This window comes from Silurus meridionalis, chromosome 6 (assembly GCF_014805685.1).
Source record: "Silurus meridionalis isolate SWU-2019-XX chromosome 6, ASM1480568v1, whole genome shotgun sequence".
NCBI classification, from domain to species: Eukaryota; Metazoa; Chordata; class Actinopteri; order Siluriformes; family Siluridae; genus Silurus; species Silurus meridionalis.
Window position 1 is genome coordinate 2,274,094 of NC_060889.1, and position 24,020 is coordinate 2,298,113.

Below are 24,020 nucleotides of genomic sequence, written 5' to 3' on the forward strand. Positions count from 1 at the left end.
TGTGCAGTAAGGGTTCCAATTCATCCCAATAGGGTTGAGGATAGAGCTCTGTAGTAGGCATTTAAGATATACCACTCCAACCTATGCAGACCATATCTTCATCAAGCTTTTGGGCCTCCTATTTTAAAAGTAGGCAAAATTTCATGCTACCAATTCCAAAGACATTGAACACAAATATGCGCCTCAAATTTTATGCTAATATTTAGTAAAAGGTCAGTTTTCCAAAAATGTTTGTATATTTTAGCATGAGGCGCATTTGAAAGGCTTTTAAACCCTTGGGTTGATATCTTGAAGCATGTTCTTTCTGTTTAGGGGTCTCTTCCTGGGACTGTCCTCCAACCCTCACATCTCTGACCTGCACCTGGATATTAGTGGTTGCGAGGTACACACATCTCACACATGACATCTCTTTGTTGGTATGTTTTTTTGGAATTCGGGCTCAACCACACCAAATCCATGCATGAAATCCAAGCCGTCTGTTCCACACACCCCCAACCACCATTACCACCACCACCACCATCAGCTCTTTATATATTTTCCAGTCTGTGCCAGTTTTCCATCATCTTTGTCCCATAGTGTTGCATAAGCAGCAGTTTGAAGAGATGTCTACAGTAATGAGATTCGGAAGAAACATGCTCTAGTTAGTGTTGTTATTTTGGGTGCCTCGGACAAGACGTGGGAGGTAGTGGCAGAAAAAATATCCCGTTTTTTTTAATTGAATCTAATATACAGGCACATATGTTTGGTTGTTTTTTATATCTAATTACAGAAAAGCAATGAAATTCTATTTGTGTGTTGTTGTTGGTTTTTTTTTGCACAGACATTGTTGCTAGGCTACAGAAATCCAGGCGTTAATTTTGAGGTGTCATAAGCACCTTTGTGAGGTAACCCTTCCTGACATGGCTTGAGGCAGGAAACTTGAGGAGACCCAATTCAAAGCATTTCATTTAGTTTTATGAATTTGCATAGCAAATAGTGTATAAAATAAATATAAGAAATAAATGCATGACTTGAGAAGATACAGACTAGAAACAAGTCAAATTATCTGGCAGGCCAGTTAGATAATTACACTTGGTAATATTTCTTAAAATAAGAAAACATATCTTGGCGTTAGAAAAGAACAAAATATCTTATACTAAGCATTAAAACACTTATTCTAAGCAGTCGATTTAGTATAATTAACCTAAAACTAGCTTTTTAAACAGGTTGCTTTACTTAATTTGTGTGAAAAGATCTTAAAACCAGAGCTACTAAACAAAAGAATTCATTTTAATTAAAAAACTATTATTATATATTGTTTTTAAATTGACAAATCATTTTAACATTTAAAATTAAAACAAATTAATGTTGTAACAGTATTTACGAGGCTGAAACAAAGCGAAAATCATTACCTGCTGCTTTTTTTAAATACTTCAACTTAAAACATTGAATTTGTCATTACTGAACACTCGAAGATATTCAAAGTTACCAAAATTTATAATTATACTGGATAATTTTTGGAAAGATTGTGCTGACTCAATACTGGACTAAGACTAAGACTCTTATAATTTGTTATTAGCTTGTAAATTAGTATGTTGGTGTCGACATAAAACAAGCATTTGGAATTAATAATATTTATGAAGTCCTTAGTGTGATTATTGAGCTTTTTTTTTTTTACTGGGCAACCTTAAAACCAGTTATTACAGCTAAAATAAAGTCTTAAAAGACGGGCCTCAAATAATGTCTCTGATGGTTTAAGCATTAAGCTCAAATCTTTAAGCTTTACTAACTAAGTAAGAAAAAAAAAAGTCTAAAAAACATTTTTGAAGTAGGATCAATAAGATTTTTATGGCTAGATTTTTTGGCTAGAAATAAGATTGTAAGTCTTGATTATATACAGTAGCCTCATTGTGATTGTGTTTTTATACTCTGTGTGTGTCTGTGTGCGGTTAGAAAAAACTTTCTCTACCATCCTGAACGTTTTCAATATACCGCAGTATGACACTGCTGACATTTCTTTTCTTCGATTCCTTTTAATCTTTTTTCAGAGTCATTATAAAGCCATTCATGCCCTTGCCTTGAGACAGAGCGCAGCTAATTAAACCCTTTTACGAGCTTGTGCTACAGAAACGATCATTCGTATGCTGGTTTTAATATGTATTCATCCCTATAAAATGAAATACATCATCACATGCTTCATACTCTATGTCTTTGTCGCTCTCTCGCAGCTCCGATCAGCAGGAGCGGCGGTGATAAAGGACTTGTTCCCCCAAGTCTCCTCCATCAGTACCCTGGACATCTCAGATAACGGTAAGAAAAAGTGCTTTTTCAACACATGACTCATAAGTCGAGACGTATTCACGGTATTTCAGAGGATCCAATACTCATAATTGAGCTGTAGACTTAGCGTGCTTGGTCATCTTATAAAGCAAACCAGTACTTTTATCTGTTGCTGTTTTATAAGCTGATGAATAATGAAGCCGGAAGCAATTTTGTTCAATTGTCATTTTCCAATGATCCATTATTGTGATCATTGCAAGGAGAACTATTCATATGGCAATGGATCGCCAAAATCGGATTCTGGATATATATTTATATGATTCCCCCATATAAATATTGATGTAACTCTGCATTCATTGTGTATAACCCATTTTCTGATTCTGTTGATTTACTTCAGGCTTGGATGCTGATCTTTACTCGGTCATCCCAGCCTTCTCTCGCCACCCCTCCCTGAAGCATTTGCTGCTGGGCAAGAATTTCAATGTCAAGGGCAGGTATGGAGCAGATGGCTCAGACGTTTACTAATAGTCTTTGTCCATGGGTGCAGCGCTTGTTTTGCAGCTTGGCTAACCTTTCAAAAGACTTGGTTTCAATTTGAGATTTGTCGGCCTGTTACGTAAGCTGAACCCTTAGAAAGGTTATAAAACATTACCTGGCTGCTCTTTTATTGATCGAACGCTTGGATTGACAAATGAGGTGGAATCTAGTTTGCTAGGCTGAATTTGTTATCCACCTACAGTGTATAGCTTTCTAAGGACTAACAGTAGGCGTATTCATGATAGGCTATATTGCTTCAGGAGTTCAGCAAGCTTTGAAGAGTTTGTTCAGTTAATACGGAATAGGAAGGTTTACTCTATAGTATATGGACGAAATTACTGTAAGACACCTGACTTTTTCAGGTTCTTCCAAAACTGTTACCAACTGTTGCAGTTGAAGGTCTTGAGTGATTTGCTAGAAGGCTCTGATCTCTGATACCCTATTGAACCACCTTTGGGAACAATGCTGCATACACCCCAGGCCTCCTCATCCTACTCCAGAACCTGACTTTACTAACACCACTGTGTTGCTGTTGCTGAATGAGCACAATTTTCTTTAAACGTACCTTAAAAATCTAGTGGAACATCTTCCCAGAAGCATGTAGTTTATGATAACAGCAACACAATCTTTTGTCCATATGTAGCGTTATATTGTTATATGATGTAAAACTCCGCTGACCATACATACAAAAATGTATATATTCGCTAATCTAAAAAGTCCGTCACTTTCAGTAGGTTTAAAGGTTACAGTATATGATACGTTTTTAAAATCGGACCAGACTGTATTTAAGAACTTGAATTCCTATTTGGTTTATTCATGCAACATCCATTACCTAGGCATCATAGCATCTATTTATCTCTGTCTCTTTTTCTCCACAGGTTGCTGGATGAAATCCTGCAAAAACTAGTGCAGTTAGTGCAAGAAGAAGAATGTGTGAGCGTTCTGAGATACACTCTATCAGACATTTCCCTGGGCACACAAAAACACACACACTTTCTTCTCGTCACTGCTCCTATGCAAGCATGTACTCAGGAGTCTGTTGTGTTTGTTACAGTGCACCTGAATAATTGATCGCTCGCTTTGTTTCTCTTTTCTCTATCCCTGACTCCCTCGGAGTATGTCGTTTGTTAAATTTCCTTGACTTGCAAGACTTTCTCTCTCATAGCAGATAGCAACGAACTTATTTCGTTTATGCCGATCACACTCCATGCACACAATACCAGTGCCCTTAGCTCTCTAACCGACCCATAATGGTAATTATTTCCCCTCTTTTCTCTTCTCCAGAGTCTCCAGAGTTTGTCCCTTGCTGACTCTAGACTGCGATCCCGTGGAACGGTGCTAGTGAACATGCTCGGCAGCAACGCATGTCTCAGGAAAGTGGATTTGAGCGGCAACGGTCTGGAGGACACCGGGGCCAGGATGTTGAGCAAAGCCCTGCAGATTAACACCTCACTGAGGTACAGTAGGATTCAAAACCCTCCACTATGACTCGATGTGATAATTCTTGGGTATTCTTTGATAAGTAAGTTTTTTAAAACGTTGTGATTTCATAGCATTATATAGCATGGCAAAAATATATTGTTATTTATATTTTTCTTCTGGAATGAGAAAAATCTGCACATTGAAGAAGCACAAACTTTAAGTTTATTTCTAATTATTCCAAAGCAAACATCATATCATAGGTTTTTACATTTTAGTGCCCCTCAATGCTTAAATATCATGGCAATTATAGTTTAACATGGCACTCTTAGTTTCATGTCGATCCATTGAGCCATTATTTGATATACAGTCTGATGTCGTGTTTGGCAGTAAATTTATAAAAAATGGTTTTGAATATCAAAAATCCTTCTGATACGATTGATGTTGATTTGTCTGAAGATCATTCGAGCCGAATTTGGTAAAAATTTAACTTTACAATTTTATTAAAAGTTTTTAAAACAAAACAACTCAAAATGTGCTATAGTGGTATAGGAAGTTTTGATCTTTCTCAAGTTTTCCCAATATCCTACTGTAATATTTCTTTGTGTTATTTATTGAGAAAAATGATCAAATATTACACATCAATTAAGTTATTTTTCTTTGTTTGTTTAATTAGCTTCTTTTTGTATACGTTGATGGTGATTTGGGTTATATTTTATATTTACATTATATGCAGAAATAAAAAAAATTCTAAAAGCATCACAAACTTTCCACCTCGACTCTACATTACTGTACATTTTTTTATACATGTCAGGTTATTACTTGTATTACTTAATACCAATGATTTTCCGCGTTCCTTTCTAAATCACTTAAATTAGCACTTTCCAAGTTTGCTTTGTAGAATTCAAGCGTTATGTTTATATTAAGTTTGTAATCTAGCATACCACTGAAGATTCAAAGCACTTTTGTACGTCGCTCTGGACAAGGGCGTCTGCTAAATGGCGCAAATGTAAACGTTTTTCAGGGTAACCAAACCTTGTCAACTTTAAGAGAAACCCAAAAATGCTAATTGTTCTGTTCTGAACAATTTTCCATTTTTGGAAAACATAAATTTACCTCATGAACTGAATTGAGTTAAATGTGATTAAAACCATACACTAGTGATTTTACTAGTATGGGACGGAACAAAGAGACGTGATACCGGGGAACACAACTAAGAGCGACAGTATAAATACATTCAAGAGTTGACAATTTTACGATACTGGTCAGTGCTACACTGTCACTGTGTTGATTGTCTCATTGTGTTGTAGCACCTTAAAGCCAATTGACTTGACAATGCAGAAAATAAGGGGTGGGAATACACTGACTAATAAGACATTGATTAATTAGACCAAAAGTGCTGAGGCAGCAGGAGAGATCGACAAAAAGCGATAAAATGAAATCATGCCAGAAAGAAGACTGTTGAGGAATTGGTTGTTTATTTAGACGTTTCTAAATTATCTTACATTGCTTAAATGAATATCCTGTGCCAGAGATTTTTTTTTTTTTATAGTATCTTGAGGTTTTTCTGCCACAGGAAAGTTTTTTCAGGATGGAGCTGCATTTTGACGCAAGATGCATTGTACTATAAGCGAGAGTAAAAAACGTGACCCTGGTGTTTGTAGTTGTTATAACGTAAATCTGAAGATGCTTTGTTATTCTACGACAATATATGTAAATGTAAACGGATAAAAAAATGTATATGATGCGCTCCTTAATTTTTTGAAGTTTATGATGATTCTCACCCCTCCCCCATCCCATTGAGTGTTTGATTCCTGTATTCCAGTTGTATTTTCATTTTATTTCCTTGTTTTTTTTCCTCCCCGCCTCTTAGGAGTGTGACATGGGATCGGAACAATACCACAGCTGCTGGGTTCCAGGATGTAGCACGCTCTATGGAGCAGTAAGCCATAAGCCATGCACTCACACTGTTTAATACACTCAAATTGTTCTACGGCTCAGTTATTTATTTATTTTTGTATAGAAATTTCTAGTTCCAACTACTCGACCTTGGATTCTTATTCAGCTCTGTTTAGTCAGTGTGCTGGGAATACTGTCATCCGTTGTTCCTGCTTTACAGAGCCATATTTACTAGATGTGCATCTCTGTAACTGAGGCTGATGCGATTCGTATCTAAATGCATAGCCAGCAATACGACATGTTAAAGATACATATAAGGCAGCTACCGATGTGATGCGATACAATTCACCCCATTACGATGCAGTGCGATCCGATTTCAGATACAATGCAATACGATTCAATTAAAAAAATACGATGCTCTGTAACTCAATATGGTGCAGATAGTTTGCTTTTATTTCTTTGGTTCAATCAGACACAAAGTCAGAAATTGATTTCTAGCGCATGGCCCTTTCTCAAACAGGCCTTTCTTGTGCAAAACAAAAAAAAATACACGAAAGATGACTGAATAAAAACAGACGTTCTTTTGCTGTTGTGTCTCCAGGAGGTTACAGCTCTACCTCTGCCATGTTAATCTGTATTCTATGTGGTTTTCAGGACACGTCTCTGTAGTTTTGTGATACGTCATAATTACGCAGCAGCAGTTTGAGAAACAGTTTAGCGAGGAGAAATCCATCAACACAAATGGGTCACTTTTTAAATAATAAAAGTACACTAATGCATCTGATTCACAGTTTTTTTAAATCGATGCGTCAGTGCAATTAACGATGCAAATTGGTGAATCTTACCGTCCCTAATATCGAAATTTTTTGGCCTTGTGTCTCTTTCTTTCTCTCTTATGGCCCAGTAATTTCACTCTGCAATGCATGCCTGTGCCGCTGAGCGACGTTTCGCAGGCGTACCGCAGTTCCCCCGAGCGGACAGAACAGGCGATTACGAAGGTGAGCAAAGCGAAAAAATTATGATATTAACTGGTAGAGACAAGCAGCATTTGCAAACTATGCAACTAAGCTGATGATAATCATGTGTATATACAATATGTGTATGACAAAAGTTTGTGGACACCTGATCATTAAATTCGTATGTACTTTTTGAACATTCATGTTCAAGTTTATTTCTATAAGCAGCTTTACAGGACTTAAGAATTAAAGTGAACGATGTGTATTTATCTCTGATGAGCAGCCTGGGGGTGATTGTGGCAAGGAAAAACTCCTTTAGATGAATGAGGAAGAAACCTTGTGAGGAACCAGACTCAATAGGGGAACCCATCGTCGTTTGGGTGATATCAAGAGTTTGATTATAAATCTTAAATTAATACTAAACACCGGAGCGTAAGAACTACCTACAGCAGGGTATAGCAAGATCCCATGTAATCTATCTGTTCATGGATCTGTGCACAAAAGCATTGACATGCTGGAACAGGTTTGGTCTCCTAGTTCAAATAGAGAGATTATTTCACGCTTCCCCATCCAAAGACATCCTATATTATTGTGTCCCAGTACACTATGTCTATGCTGTAGTCCTGTATATGGACATAACAGGTTCCAGAACTTGCCCACTTCTCAAAGCAGATTTACAGTATGAATGATTTATGAATACAGATTTACACAAAACCGGCAAATAAAAATTTCAATGGTTCATGGTCCATATGGGCCGAACTACAGATTCCTTTTTTTACTTGAATTACACATCTTTATCACATACTAGAGTTGACCTAAAGGTGCATTTGACAAGGTTTGATCAGGGAATTTCTTGTTGCGTTTACTTTTCCAAGTAAACAGAGATTATTTTACTGACAGGAGAATTATCTGCTTGTGCTGTGCTCCAAAAAGAGTTTCTTTATTACGGGTAATTTGTACTAGCAAGAAAAAATATATATATTGTATTTACTATACTTTCTATTGAAAAATACTGAAAATGCACAGTTGATGTAAATTATGTACATACACTCACTTTAAACTTTGAAAATGTGCACTTCTTGCCCATCCAAACATTCAATAAGGCTAATTTCCATATGACTGGAACGTTTATCTGAACATCGCTGTCGGCGTCGAGCATGCAGGTTTTAACTCCGATTCTATGTCTTTTTTTTCCATCTGTCAGATCCAGCGGGCATTGTTAAGAAACAACCAGACTCAGCGCTTCTCTCAGAAACAGGCTCTCAGACTGCATCAGGGTCTGGTGACTAGCACTGCTGAGCAGGTACTTTCACCACGCCGACGGTCAGGTGATGCAACCGGCGGCAGGGGGTTGCCGAGATCCGAGTTTGTTAGCAAAGACAGCTGTGACTGGAAGACAGGCATGATTGTTAATGTCCGATAAGGTATTCATATGGAAATGGAAAGTTAGAGCGGACTCGTGAAGAGGCAAGACATTAGATGCTGTTTTGCATGGGGCATTGGACTAACAGAGGGTAGAGAAAAAACATCTATAGTTGCATATTTTCATTCTTATTCAGGGGGCCAAGCACCAAAAGTGGGCTTGTACACTATAGTATTTGTATTTTTTTTACTAATAATATTAGGTGGCCAAGAACTGGGAACTAAATGTTTTTCCTTATTATTATTATTATTATTATTATTATTAGGTGTGTAGAAACCCTACTGGAATAGTGTGTTGTCTTTTAAGGGGGCCAAGCACCAAAATGTGTGTAGGCAAACTATAGTGATTGCTTGTTTTTTCTTATTATTTTAGGGGGCCAAGCATCAAAGGTGCATAAGGACACCCTAGTGATTATATATTTTCTTCTGATTAGTAATGTTAGGGGGCCAAGCACCAAAATGTGTGTAGATGCACTTGGTGGTTATTTGTATTTTTCTTATTATTTTTAGGTCCCAAGCACCAACGGTACCACTATAGTGATTGCTTGGTTTTTGTATTTGCTTCTATTTTGATTGATTATTAGGGGGGCCAAGCACCAAAGGTGTATAGGTACACTATAGTTTTTATATGTTTTCATCTTATCAGTATTATTGTGGGGACCAAGCACCAAACTGTGTGTAGCCACACTATATTGACTACTTGGTTTTTCCTTATTATTTTTAGGGGGCCAAGTACCAAAAGGGGAAAAGTACACCCTAGTGATTATATATGTTTGTCTTATTAGTAATAATATAGGGCCAAGCACCAAAATGTAGTGGTTATGTGTTTTTTTCTTATTAGTGTACCTATTAAACTTTGGTGCTTGGCCCCCTAAAAATAATAAGAATAAACATGCAATCACTATAGTTTGCCTACACACATTTGGTGCAAATGCTTGCTTATTAGGGGGCCAAGCACCAAAGGTGCATAGGTACACTATAGTGGTTATATGTTTTCCTATTATTAGTATTATTAGGGGTATTGAAAAAGTGTGGGGTCCCAATACTTACTATATGTTTACTCTTTATTACTGTACACTTTTTACGCAATTCGGTCCAGTGATTGAGGAAAGTCTCAGCCACTTTCACAGAAATTTTTATGTACTGTACATCATTCAAGTCCTGTCAACCAATACAGCAAAATAGAAACTCGCTCCATTCCAATTTGCTTTCATTTATTAGTATAAGTATCACCATTTCTGCCTTTTTTTATGATTGTTCATTTTAAACCTATGGCCAACTTGTTTCTCAAATGTTTTTCGAATATATGGGCCAATTTATCCATAACTCACAGATGATTTTTGAAATACTCCATTCTGATTGGTCAGAAGTTCGAATAGTTCTTTATGGCTAATCTAGATTGCATGTTTTTCTTACCTTATCGTTCATAACAACATTGTTTCAACAACACGAATTGTACAGCAGTGGAAACCAAAAACTAAATTTTGCATTCATGGAAGGAATCTCTAGTGTCATTGCATTGTAAGGAAGGGACGATCAGGACAGGGGACATGTCTTACCTAACATTAAATATAGCTATACATATCATGTAAGTATGATGTAGTTGTTTGAGGGATACACCAACAATTTCTTGACTTTTGTCTGTTTTAGGTGATGGAGCGTCTGTGCGTTCGCGTTCAGCAGCAGGTATGTGCATTAAGAGCGGCAGGCGATGAAGAGGAACTTCAGGCTGCTAGACAAGCTCTAAAGGAAGCCAGGAACTCTCGAGCTGTGAGTCGTGGATTCACCAGAGAAGCAAACAATTTTTTGTGGGTTATTTGTGGGTGATTTTTTTTTTTTTTAATAACCGTCGTCTCTGTTGTCTCCCAGTTGTACCCTTCTCTGTGTGAGCTGGCTCATGTGCTTTCCGTAGATGGGCCAGTTAGGCAAAAACTGGAGTCTCTCACTGGAGAACTGGCTAAAGCAGCTGACAAGGAACTTCAAGTGAGCTTTATTTTTGTTTTGTTTTCTTTCACACCCAAAGACATGCGATACAATTGTGTGCCTCTAACTTTGTGGTGGTCGAGGGAACTACATATGGTCGAAAAGTCGGGTGTCCTAATACTTTTGGCCTAATATATATACGGTAGTGTATAATTGAAAGGCCAAATCCAGTCATGGAGATTATTAAAGATCTGCATTAATTCTAAAGATTACATATACGTGATTTTTTTATAGGTGATCGTGGATTCCATGGTATCTCTATGTCGGGAATTGTGTCCTCTATCCTCGGCTGCTGCGGAACATCTTTCTACACCTCTCTCCTCTATTTCTGAGCATGTGTCCATCCCTCGTTCTGCCATCCGCACTGCGCTGATGGAGAGAGCAGCCCAGGATATCAACCAAGCTCTAGAGTAAGAGATGGGGCTTAAGTTATGCCTGAACATGCCACATATTCCGGCGTTAATATTCCAACTGTAACTGTCACTGACTTATCGCTTTTCCCTCTCAGAGAAGTGAAGATGTCCGTGGTTTCCTACCTCACCAACTCGGTCGTGGACCAGATCCTTCAAGAGCTTTACGCTACTCACAAGACACTGGTACTGCTGAATTTTGTGTCTAGTCTTGTTCAGGGTTGCCAGGCTTTAGCAAAATTTCTAGCATTTTTTTAAAAAAGATGGTGTAGCACAGAAATTCGTATGTGTTCTCTTTTAGGGTTGCCAGGTTTTAGCAAAATATCCAACATCATAAAAAAGACAGCGGTACTACAGACATTCATATATTTTCTCATTCAGGGTGTCCAGGTTCCTGAAAATTGTAAAAGTAAAAAATTACTCTTGTACTACAGAAATCTGTATTTATGCTAGTTTAGGGTTGCCAGGGTTAGCTTAACTGTTAGCAGCATAAAAAAAGACATTCAAATTACAGAAATGTGTATCTGTCCTTGTTCAAGGTTGCCAGGTTGCTGCAAACTTTTAAGCCTTGTAAAAGAAAAGAATTACACTGGTACTACAGGAATTTTTATCTTTTTTTTGTTCAGAGTTGCCAGGTTTCAGCTAAACTTCCAGCATTTTCAACAGAAATCGGTATCCAGGATCTTAGCAAACTTTTTAGATTTGTAAAAAAAAAAAAACTTAATAAGACATTGGTACTACAGAAATCCAAATTAATTATTGTTCAGGGTTGCCAGGTCCCCGCAAGATTTCATGCATCTTAAAAAAAGACACTGGTATTACAAAAAATGTTCAGGGTTGACAGGTTTCAGTAACATTTCTAGCATCTTAAGAAAAAACAGTGGTACTTCAGAAATCATTATCTTTGACACATTCAGGGTTGCCAAGTTGCACTTAAAGATCCAGCGTCATTAAAAAACAAGACTCTAGTTCTAGAGAAATCAGTATCCGTCCTCATTTAGGGTTGCCATTATGGTTGCCTGATTTCTGCAAAAATATTTAGCATCATAAAATAAGACACTCGCACTGAAGAAATCAGTATGTTCTCATTCCGGGTTGCCAGGTTTTTGCTACATTTCCAGCATTTTTTAAAAGACAGTGGTATTACAGAAATTCATATAGGTTCTTGTTGCCAAGGTTTCCAGGTTTTGGTGAAATTTACATCACTGTAAAAAATATTTTTTACCATTACTAGACCATGTTGCTATTGTTATTTTAATAGTATATCATATAATAAAAAATACACTCGAATTACACCAACAAATGGTTAATAATATGGTCCTGGTAATCGTTATATGTAATTATTATGTATACAGCTTCAGCAGGTGGCTCGCATAAGGCGACCGGATGACAGCGCCATGATCCGACACACGCTACGAACTTCGGACTCTGCTGATATCCCAGAGGACGATTTCACAATCAGCATCGTAAGAAAATGTGTCCGCATCCCACATGCTGCTTTCAACAAATGGATGTCCTAATGTCTGTCTTACAGTATAAGTGCTTTCAAATTGTTGTTTATGGTCTGAAATCGATTTAATGTCCATTACCTCCCAAAACAAGCCTTGGGAACAAACAAATACGCGTGGTGCTGCCGTCTGTTTTCTGTTCGTTTTGTTATTTTTGACGTGAGCACGCTAGTCATCTGCTTCCTCTGTGCTTAGGATACAATAGCCATAAAGAAGCGCAGCTCCAGGACACGACGCATCCGGCCCGTCTCCACCAGACTGAGTGAGTCACTGTCGACAACTGCCTCTAGGACTATTAGACCCATCTGTGGCAGTAGATGTACAGTAGCAGATGAGAAATGGGTGTAATAAGATGACGAATGTCAGCCAGTGACTCAACCCTCGAGATTAAATCGCAGTTCTGCTACAGAGCCACCTTTGGCTGTTAAAAACAATTAAAGTATATAGTACAAAGTCACAATGACTGCTTTATTTTGCTCATGGGGAGGTGGTAGGTCAGTGGTTAAGACATTGAATGTCTGCTTCAAAGGTTGTGGGTTTAAACCCCAGCACCACCAGGTTGCCCATAATAGTCCTTTGAGCAAGGAGTTAACCCTCAACTTCTCGGTTGTATAGTTGAGATCATTATAAAGGTGTCTATCAAATGCCATAAATAGTCATGGCATTGGCACATACCCCATATCCAGAGTGACTTACGAGCCGTCAAGGGTTTAAAGGCCTCGTTCAAGGGCCCTAGTTTGGTGGTCTTGTGATTTGAACTCAAGACCTTCTGATTACAAGACCTTCTCAATAACCTGCTAATCTGGATTCCACATAGTCTGGTCAGTTGAGTTACTGAAACACTGCTTTACAAGCTATTTAATCCTGTGTCATCCATCATTTAAAAAAATCACCAGATGAAAGATGTTCAAGAAGGGTACAATTCAGTACCCTTTTAAATCGCAATTGTCTTAACGTCTTTTTTAACTTTTTGCTTTTTCCTTTTAGGTCTAGGGGATGATCCGAACTTGTCTCCTTCGCTGTCTGCGCCTCGTCCATCTGTTGCGCTTTCTCGGATGGCCTTGTGGGACAATTTGTCCATCTTGCCTACTCAAGGCACGCCTCTGCACCACGTAACTCATATCCGTCCCCGCCCACCAAGAAAACACAGGCCTGGACACACCCCTCCAGATATGGTAAAAGGCTGAATTTGAGCTGGAAGCTTAGATGGAATGCTTAGTCAGTTGATACTTAAAAATATTGGCGTTAGTATTTTTTCAATTCAAAATATTTGAAAGTGCGACTAACTTGCCAACAATAAAAACACGTATTACGATACCATGGCCTCGATTAAATATTTTAGGGCTTGCACACATGAATAGCAGTTAGAAGTGTTTTACATAAGTTGTACTGCTTAAGCTTTTATCTATTAATCTATATTTAGAAACGATTTTCATATTTCTTGTATCCATCTGCTTTGGGGAACTGAGCTCTGGAAAATTTGAGAATTGGCAACAAACAAAGCCAGCTTCATGAAGATATATGTTTTACATTGGTGGAAATGAAAGATCTTGCTTAGTTGGCCTGCTATGGCGCTCTGACCTTAACCCTAGTGGGATGAATTGGAACGCTGTCTGTACCCCAGGCCTCCTCACTTTACCTCAGAACCTGGCTTTACTAACACCCTTTTAGATGATTGAGCACAAATCTCCTCAACCATTCTCCAGAATCTAGTGGAACATCTTCCCAGAAGTGCGGAGAATGTTATAGCAGCAAATTGGGAGTAAATGTGGAATGGAATGTTTCGAAATCACATTCCGATCCTATGTCCACACTATATTTAGACTTTTTTTTTTTTAGCATTTTCAAATTTATCCGAATAAGTTCAGCCTATTGGTCGGGTATTGACAAACTTTTGTCTGTACAGTGTAGCTAAAATGTTAGTCGACCAAAAATACCCCGGAATGACTTTGAAGTTTTGTTGTTGTTTTTTGAATCTCTGAAACCGAATTTACTTTAAAGGAGCTGCGGGCTGCATTTTTGTTTTTGCTCTACTACAGATCTGGTTGTCTTTGCTAATCGAATTCATCCGTGAACTAAACGCAGGCACTTGTTTTTTTTTGTTGTTTTTTTAGCATGGCTATTCTTAAAATCTGCAGGATTATCAAAAACAGCCAAGGGCCTTAGATTTAAAACAAACGGACATGCTGTGATCCTAACTGCTTCTTTCCACTTATCTTGCAGCATTTGTCTGAAAATGGTGGGGTGAACCTTTTGGATGAGGGACTTCCTGATTTCTACACCAAGAGGGTCTTACCAGACAGGTTTGCCTTTTCCATGTCACAAAGTATTTCTTGTTCTAGAGGGGCACTGGAAACTCAATTACAGTTTTACCGCTGATACTGGAGACTCCTTCCAACAAAACAATCTTAAAAAACCTTTTTGTGGATTTTGTCTGTTTTTACAGTCAAATATCTTCTCATCACGTCCAGTCTCTGAGACGGAAAAAGAGGCGTAACGTGTTGTCCATCTTTTCGGGGTTCAGGAAGAACCGCTACTCTGCATCGTATCAAGAGCCGGAGCCTGCGATCCAGGGCGAAGTGTGTGGGGACGAATGTCGCACCAAGTACGTTTTTCTTTCCAATTTCACCTAGACAAGTTTTGTCAAGACGTACCGTACTGTCGGAGTGCACACAATCGGTGTTGTCTCTTTCCGTTTTCATCCTCTCGTTTTTCTCATCTGTCGTTCCTCTTTAGAAACCTCATCCAGCACTCAGGCATGCTACTATGCTACTTACATCAGATCAATAGCTTCTGGGAGGATATGAAGGAGGCCACTATTAGGCAGGGGGTACATACATACAAGTTAGCAGAGTGTCTATAAATCATTCAGACACACTTAGAAATTGTTTCTCGAAAAGGAATTGAACTTAATATCAGATAGACAACGCAGTACAGACACTCTTTCTCAGCAAGCCAGAGGGTTTGAGAGGGGCAAGGAAAAACTCCCTGAAAACTAATGAGGACACTTGTTTGCAAAATCCAGACCATCCGATGTTGATAATTTACTAAAGTAAGGGTAAGATTTGGTCCTGCAGTGATATTCTTTTCTCTTTTTTGGGATCCATCTGTGGCAGAATATGAATTAGCCTCATATAGTAACCAGCTCTTAGACAAATATATTTAGACGTGATTTTTCCAGCCATATTTGGTTCCTCCCCAAAGTTTTTGGAAAAACACAAATTGTATAGGATGTCATTAGATTTTACGAGGTAGTATCAAAGTTTTGAGACTCGCTCTGGTTACACGGAAGTATTTTATGTACGTTATGCACCATCACCTTTAAAATAGTCCCCTTGTACAGCAATACAGCGCTCCCAGCATTCCTGAAACTTCTGGAATGTGTCCTCAAAGTCTTCTTTTCACTACATGACTTTTCTAACCCCCTTTTAGCTTAATGAAGTCTCACAAATCTCCACAAGCCCACTCAAAATCTAGTGGAACATCTTCCCAGAATAGTGGAAGAGCGAATGGGGACTTAATGTGGAAATAGATGCTCCAAAGCAACATTGAAATCCAATCAGGTGTCCAAGCGCTTTTGTCCATATAGTGTATCTCACCGTTTCTTTTTTTAAGAGGTGTCAATTGTACGCATAGGAACTCTGGCAGGTCTGGCCTGTGACTGCAATACTAAAAAAGAAGAGAGCCAGAAGGTAACACAGGCATGAGGGCTCCCTGGGACATCGCTACCCAGCCAATCCACCATCAACACGAATAGAATTGTAATTTTTTCACTATAAATAGCTGTTTCTTTGTTGCTTGTGATGAAGAAGAAGCATCTGTCAGACATAATTATATGTTTTTGTTTGTTTTGTTCATTTTTGCATGAAGGGTATAAATGTCTTTTGCCTTCAGCTGGTACATTAAATTTGGAAGTTGGCTTCACTGATAAAGTTATTTATTTATTTAGTTTTAACCACCAGCTTTATGACGGTATCTTTTTGTCGTCTGAAATGGAAACCCGTATCGTCGTGAAACTCGCACAACTGTAGATGCTTCAAAATCGTCCCCTTGCACAGCGATAAGGTGCTCCCAGAGCTCGGTGACTGGGTCCGTACGGGGTCAGAATGGCCGATGTGGTAACGCACGTGGTCGAAATAGCACCAGGTGCACAGCTCCAGATGTGCACAGGACATTAGCTTTTGAAGGACTGACTTATAAAGGTCGGTGCTCCCTGTGACTGTGCGTGCAGCTTTGTGCTGTCATCTGTTGGCATGTTACAAAACTAGACTGGAATATTTTGTATTATAAAACTTGGTAAGTCAATGAAGACGGTCACACTAACCATTACTTTAGAGAGAATTTAAGTCTTTATTTGAGTGTGTGTGGGTGTGTAATTGAGCAGACCGTTTATTCAGAAGATTGGAGATGGAGAGTGTGTGTGGAAAGTGTTCGTGTGTGTGTCTGTGTGGCTTGGGAGCTGGAGTTTCACTGCTGCCAGATTTGGAAGCCGCAGTGGTTGTTGGGAGCTGGAATTCCCAACTGGGAAGCAGGGGTTTGTGATGTTGATGTTTTATGCATGGTTTTATTCAATTAATTCCCATTTTTATTCATATAAATGTCAAGCAGAAGTTTGATGATGATGATGAATTGTTGTTAATATGAATTGTTAAATTGCATATTATTGTTTTATTGATTTCATTTGTTTGTTTGTTTGTTTGCACCATTAAGATTATTACAATAGCTTTTTATGGAAGATAGATGCTCTATATATATATATATATATATATATATATATATATATATATATATATTGTTGTTGTTGTTGTTGATTAGTTATTTTTTTCTATTAATTATTTATATATATATATACAGTGCTTGTGCAAAGTTTGGAAGGGTTTGGGGGTTTTTGGAGACACATGCATGGTCAATGGCAAAAACACACAAAAATTGGACAGTGACAATGACAATGACTGGAGGAAAGTTCTGTGGAGCCCAAATTGGACATTTCATTTTCTAGGAGAACTTATAGGAGGTGGAGCACAGGAGAGGTGATGTTAGCAGACTGACTTATGCCCACAGTCAAACATGGAGGTGGAAGCTTAAAGGTTTGTGGTTGTTTTGGAGCAGGGAAGGTTGGAGGCTTATTCCGGGTAAAAGGAAAGAACATGGCAACCATTCCATACTTCAACACCATACTATTTTTTTGGACTGCAGCTCATTGGAACTGAATTCACCTGAAGCAAGACAATAATATTGACTCCATTGCGAAAAAGGCATAGCAGAGGATGTACTCCCTTCGCCAACTGATTAAAATCAACCTGCCACAGGAGCTGCTGAAACAGTTCTACTCGGCCATCATTGAGTCTGTCCTGTGTACATCTAGAACTGTCTGGTTTGGTTTAGCTACCAAATCAGACAACAAGAGGCTACAGCGGAAGGGTCAGGACTGCTAAGAGGATTATTGGTGCTCCACTTCCCAAGCTCCAAAATCTTTACTCATCCAGAGTGAGGAAAAGGGCTATGAAAATCACTTTGGACCCCACACACCGAGCCCACTCTCTTTTTGAACTGTTGCCTTCTGGTCGGCGCTACAGAGGACCGTACACCAGAACATTCAGGCACAAAAACTATTTTTCCCCATAGGCTGAACAATTAAAATACTTCTTTTGGCTGCTTATTTCAGGTCGCAACAGCGGATCGTCCATCTCCATACCCCCCTGTCCTCTACATCTGCTTCTTTCAAACCAAATTGTTTATTTTGTATTGCATTGTTTAATTGTCTGTTATATTTTGTTATATATGTCTGTACTTTCTCCTGCACTGGAAGCTCTTGTCCCCAAGTCAAATTCCTTGTGTGTGTAAACAAACTTGGTAATAAAGCTATTTCTGATTCTTATCCAACAAGACAGTGACCTGAAGCGAATGTCAAATCACTGTAAGCGTTATTTAGAGAGCAAAGTGTTATCTGTCATGGAATGGCCTGCCCAGTCGCCGCACCTAAATCCTATTGAACCGTTCTGGGATGAATTGGAACTTTGGCAAGTTTTTTGACAAGTTTTCTAAAGATAGCAAAGAATACGACTGAAGCACATTTCAAACGGCACAAAATTGTGTGTTTTCTTCCAGGCTGTTTCTTCTTTCCCTGCTTATTTATTCAATTATTTATTCGTAGTCGGCGTTCCTCATCCCTCATTTAACTGTCACACATCCTAAAATCTGTCATCCATCCAAACATAATGTGTTTAAAAAAAGTACTCTCTGTACTCTGAGATCACTACAGGGTTGTGTTTGCTGATCATTTCTTCTTTAAATGGCAGCGCTGGCACCAAGAACCTGTACGCTGTGATTCATCACCATAAGAATTCGCAGAGGGCCGACGCATCGTGCGAGGAAGACAACGGCGAGACGGGATATCAAGCATCTCCTCAGATCTTATGCCAAACCATTCATGGCATTCCCTTGCCCGGGATGAGGCCGGTGAGCCCGTCCTCCATCGCACCGAGACAAGTACGACAAAATATTGTTATACAGGGTTTCCTATTCATATATGTATGAATGTGTGTATGTATGAAAAGTATGAAAAAGTATGGAATTGGATTATAAGGGAAAAAAAACTTTCCATTAAAACCACTTTCCATTAAAACCAGAGGTCATGAGGTCTAATTTGCTGTTGTGATTTGTTCCTTTTATACTAAATTACAACAGCAAACTAGACCTCATGACCTCTGGTGCATGATTCTATGATCCTATGATATGTCCATGAGTCATGAGAATCTGCCTTCTTCTCTCTTTCTTATATTTTCAAACAGTTAAACGAGTACAGTGAAGTGCTCGTCTCCTCAAACCGAGCCAATAAAGGACAGAAAGTTTCTAATGACAATCAAGAAGATCAGCATGCCCAGGGTTCGACCTCGTCCTCTACTCATACGGAGGACGAAGTCATGGCAGAGTTGCAGCAGAGACTCGAGAGACCAGAGCCTCCTCCTCAGAGCACCAAGCCGAGACTGGGTAACATGAAACAGCACCATCTGGTTGAGAGCTCCGGTAATGCAGGCATTTTAATCATAATAAAATTTTTTCTTTATGAACAAAAATATTTGAAAAACCTGACTTTCCAAGCCATATGTGGTTCTGCTTTAAACTAAAAGTTGGAGGCACACAATTGTATACATTTTCTTTGGATGTGGTAGCATGAAAGGTTCCCTTTACTTGAACTAGGAGACCCTAACCTGTTCTAATATGGCAATGCCCCTGTGCAAAAAAATATATATGATATGCTTTATATGCTATAGAGCTCTGACCTCAACCCTATTGAACACCTTTGGGATGAACTACAACGCAGAGTGCACCCCAGTATTATTCACCCCATAACGCTACCTGAATTACTAACCCCTTCACGAAAAACTAGTGGCACATCTTCCCAGAAGTGTGGAGGATATTATAACAGCCAATTTTAACAGAATTTGGAATGGGATGTTCAAAAAGCTTCTCATGGTCAGGTGTTCACAACCTTTTTGTCCATATAGTTTAGTTGAAATGCACCAACCCCAGCCATTAGGGTTGCACAAGCCAGTGCACTCTTAGTGCCGGTCCCAAGCCCAGATAAATGGGGAGGGTTGCGTTAGGAAGGGCATCCAGCGTAAAAACGTGCCAAATCGAACATGCGGATCATGTATACGGATGATCCGCTGTGGCGACCCCTAATGGGAGAAGCCGAAAGAACGTTTTTCTAGTTTAGTTGGAACGTGATGATGATGACGATTATGATGGTGAAGTTCGACTGAGATTGCGCTTGGTGCTTAACTGATTTTTCTTTGCTGTTGCAGGAGAGAGCACTGAAGAGGACACTGGAGCAGAGAACGACGAAAAAGACTCAATTCCGAGTCAAGACGAGCAAAAAGCAGAAGGACAGACTCCTCCTATTTCTGAAAAGGTGTATAGCTTGTGTTTATACCTTGATCAGGCATAACATTATGGCCACCTGCCTAATGTTGTGTTGGTCCCCCTTTTGCTGCCAAAACGGTTCTGACCTGTCGAGCATTAACAGCATTACCTATTTCAGCAATGTGAGCTACAGGAGCTCGTCTGTTGGATCGGACCACATGGGCCAACCTTCGCTCCCAAAGTGTATCAATGATCCTCGGCCACCCATGACCCTGTCACCGTTTCACCACTGTTCCTGCCTCTTTTGATAGATACTGATGACTCCCCACAAAAGCTGAAGTTTTGTAGATGCTCTGACCCAGTCGTCTAGCCAACACAATTTGGTCCTTGTCAAACTCGCTGAAATCTTTACGCTTGCCTATTTTTCCTGCTTCAAACACATCAGCTTTAAGGAGAAAAATGTTAAGTTGCTGTCTAATATTTCCCACCCACTAACAGGTGCCATGATGAAGAGATAATCATTGTTTTTCACTTCACCGGTCATAATATGCCTGATTGGTATATATGCGTGCATGTTAATACATACCTATAGTACCTTTAGTACTAAGTGCAGCCTTGTAACTGGTCAATTCATATTCGTTTGTAATGTTGTTCCCCAGCTAGATAATTCACCAGAGAAATTCACCATGCAGCCTCAGGTAATGCCTGCCCTGGTTAAGCCTGCATCCAGATCCATAGATTCTGCTGTCCCTAAAGGTACATTAGAATCAGACGTTTTCTCATATCATATAAAATGTTTGTGCAACTGACAGAATTTAAATGAAAAACAAATCGGAATATACAACATCTACATTAGCCAGTAAATTTTTCGCCTACCAATTCATCTTTGCAAAAATAATCTATCAGACTGAGAAGATGTCTTGTGCCCACCTTCCTCAAACCAATCTAAGATGATTCAGACCTTTGGATCTGACTGGGTCACCCTTGTCACCCTACCTCATAGCCATCTAGTCACCTTACCCTCTAGCCCTCTAGCCACCTTACCCCATAGCTTTCTAGCTGTTTCTAGCCACCCTAACTCCATTGCCCTCTTTTCACTCTACCTCTAATCGTCTTGCAACCGTAAATTCTACCCCTCTATCCACCTTACCCTCAAGCCATCTAGCCAAACTACCTCCTATCCTTTTAGTCACCCTACCCCCTAGCCATCTATCCACCCTACAACCTAGACCCTCTAGCCAAACTACTGCCTAGCCCTCTGGCCACCCTACTACCTAGCCATCTATCCACCTTACCCAGTAAACCTATAGCCACCCCACTCCCTAGGCCCTCTAGCCACTCTACCCCCTGCCATCTATCCACCTTACCCCTTAGCCCAGACATGTAAAGAATAAGATCGCACCCTGTTTTCTCCACTTGCTGATCTGGACCTTCATGGTATTCCATGGTACAACTATTGTTTTTTAACTTCTTTTAGTCATGAATGATACCTTTCGACATCAAGGTTGTTTGCAGAGCATGGACTCCTTATTGGCATGAAAACAAAGTACTACCTGCAGAACCTACAATTTTGGGGTTCATCCAAATCGCTTAATTGATGTCAGGAATCGTTACTTTTACAAACATCACTTTAAATTATTGAATTACATCCGGGGATGTTTTTGTACAGTACATACAATATATCCATGATATTTGATGATGATCTTGGTGCATGGCTGTGAACTGGTATGAATGGCTAGGTGATGAGGAAGTCGTTAACTCTGTTGTGACCACGAGGCCTCACAGGAACCGAAAGATCCACTCCTGTGAGGCAGGTCAGGTTCTGACTTATTATTAATATTATTAATTTGATGATATTTTAATGACCTGAAATCCCAAAGTGTACTAGAATAACGCTCTTTATTATTTTTGCATTTAACTTTAAGGCTTTCATTCAGGCATGGAGAAAGACAGCACGGGGGAAGTGGAGATCTCCTCTGACCCTAAACCCCCGGTGAAAAAGCCACGAATTCCCTCAAGAGCAAACAAATCTTGCGATAGTCCTGGTAATGTGCACACATAGTGCATGTGTGTGTGGGGGTGTTTGTGTGAGTGTGCGTTTACAGTCTAGCAGATGGCTTTGAGCTGACCTTTAACTAATCCAGATTAGTTCATGAGGTAACATAAGGTCATGTCTTTCTCTCGTTGTCGTTCTTTATCTCTCTCTCTCTCTTTCTCTCTCTCTGCAGGTCAACAAAGTCCAGAGCCAAGCAACGAGAGTGACGAAGATACAAGGAACGATTGTACGCGTGAATGAAATTACATCTGCCAATCATGTTTTTTTAAACACACACACCCCCACTGGGGTTTTTCATATCCTTTTCAATGAGTCACTCACTTATTCTTGCTTTGCATCATCTCCCCGTCTTTCTGTTTTCCTTTTTTTTAGTCTTTCAATCCAGTTTTTTTACTCGTTTTCTATTTTCCGCCTTTCTGTGCTCTCATTTCCCTGCTGCAACTCCTTTCAAAGATATACAGAGCAATATATTCCCTCTCCGCTCCTCGGCTTTATTTACTCGCCCGGCTTCTTGCTCTGACCTCGGAATTTCATGTAACGGCCCTCCAGATTCGCCCCACAATTTCTATTCCCTGCCGGCTCGAAAAGCAATCACACTGATGGGGGGGTGGGGGAGGGGGGTGTTTGAGGGGGGATAAAATGGTACTTGGAACAATAATCAACTCAGGATTGCTTTTTTTGTTTAAAAATATTCAATTCAATCTTTGGTTCTGAAGTGAATGTAATTTCAGTTTGGTCAACACATTGCAGTCGGACCGCACTGAAGCACAAACATTTGTCCAGTCATAACCCTTAATAAACCATTGAATAACATTCCCATTTCCACGTCCATGATTAATCAAAAGATCTGGAACGGGATGCAACGGAGGTTTTGCTTCTTTAGTGTGTCCTGTTGTTTTTGAATGATGTAAGATGCAATGAAGTTAATTTACTTAATTACAATTTTTGATTCTGTATGGCTCTGATTTGTTCCCATACACCCCTGTGTTAGTTTTCCAGAACCTGCAGGATGTCACTGTGTAGCTTCTCCATAGCGACTACGAGTACGCCGATTTTGCACCTTTTTTTTGGCTTGCTGTGTCTTTTTTTTTTCTTTCTTTCTTTCTTAAATCAGTCACATGTATTTTATGCTCTTCCGTATTGAGCAGAACTGCTGTATCTAAATGAGCTCTATTTTTTACTGGTGTTGTGAATGTGGCAAAATGAATAAAAAGCTAAATCTAAGTAATGAAAATGCTGCTTTGTGGTTAATCATTTCTGTAAGCAGAACTGAATGGGACAACAATTCCAAGCAAACAGACAGACAGACAGATAGATAGATAGAAATGAACAGATTGAAAGAGATAGATAGAGAGAGAATTATATGTAGATAGATAGATAGATAGATAGATAGATAGATAGATAGATAGATAGATAGATAGATAGATAGACAGACATTTCAGGATGTAGTTCTTTATTTGGTCGAACGAGGGCGACAAAGGCCAACAGCACGGGATTAGGCCTGCTAAGCCTGTCCTGGCACTGATATGAACCAAAATATACAGCTAGAATAAGAAGGTTTTGCATGATCAAGCCATAATTTTATCAGAGGGACCTTTATAACCTTGAGAACTTGGAAAGGACCAAACAGTCACAGTAATATCCAGCCTCCAGGACACCTTCAACAAAGACCTCTTGAACCTTAAACTGGGTCTGGTAATGGACA

At 39.3% G+C, this 24,020-nt stretch overlaps 1 protein-coding gene across 5 annotated transcripts in view; it reads left to right on the forward strand.

Moving 5' to 3' along the window:
- The window catches only part of carmil3 (capping protein regulator and myosin 1 linker 3), a 58,064-nt gene extending 34,521 nt beyond the window's left edge, over positions 1-23,543 (forward strand). For 2 of the 5 annotated variants that reach the window (XM_046851915.1, XM_046851918.1), the window contains 24 exons: positions 313-382; positions 2,208-2,289; positions 2,657-2,753; positions 3,675-3,729; positions 4,081-4,253; positions 6,089-6,157; positions 7,019-7,112; positions 8,275-8,373; positions 10,143-10,262; positions 10,362-10,475; positions 10,710-10,885; positions 10,984-11,071; positions 12,241-12,351; positions 12,589-12,655; positions 13,381-13,568; positions 14,617-14,696; positions 14,840-14,998; positions 18,693-18,882; positions 19,185-19,419; positions 20,202-20,308; positions 20,919-21,015; positions 21,999-22,073; positions 22,185-22,304; positions 22,488-23,543. In XM_046851915.1, coding sequence (XP_046707871.1) covers positions 313-382; positions 2,208-2,289; positions 2,657-2,753; positions 3,675-3,729; positions 4,081-4,253; positions 6,089-6,157; positions 7,019-7,112; positions 8,275-8,373; positions 10,143-10,262; positions 10,362-10,475; positions 10,710-10,885; positions 10,984-11,071; positions 12,241-12,351; positions 12,589-12,655; positions 13,381-13,568; positions 14,617-14,696; positions 14,840-14,998; positions 18,693-18,882; positions 19,185-19,419; positions 20,202-20,308; positions 20,919-21,015; positions 21,999-22,073; positions 22,185-22,304; positions 22,488-22,555 — 2,734 coding nt within the window. In that variant the 3' untranslated portion in view covers positions 22,556-23,543. Of the gene's footprint in view, positions 1-312; positions 383-2,207; positions 2,290-2,656; positions 2,754-3,674; positions 3,730-4,080; positions 4,254-6,088; positions 6,158-7,018; positions 7,113-8,274; positions 8,374-10,142; positions 10,263-10,361; positions 10,476-10,709; positions 10,886-10,983; positions 11,072-12,240; positions 12,352-12,588; positions 12,656-13,380; positions 13,569-14,616; positions 14,697-14,839; positions 14,999-18,692; positions 18,883-19,184; positions 19,420-20,201; positions 20,309-20,918; positions 22,074-22,184; positions 22,347-22,487 lie in introns of those variants that run through there. The other 3 variants (XM_046851916.1, XR_006926176.1, XM_046851917.1) reach the window with 3 other exon arrangements.
- The last annotated feature ends 477 nt before the right edge of the window (positions 23,544-24,020 follow it).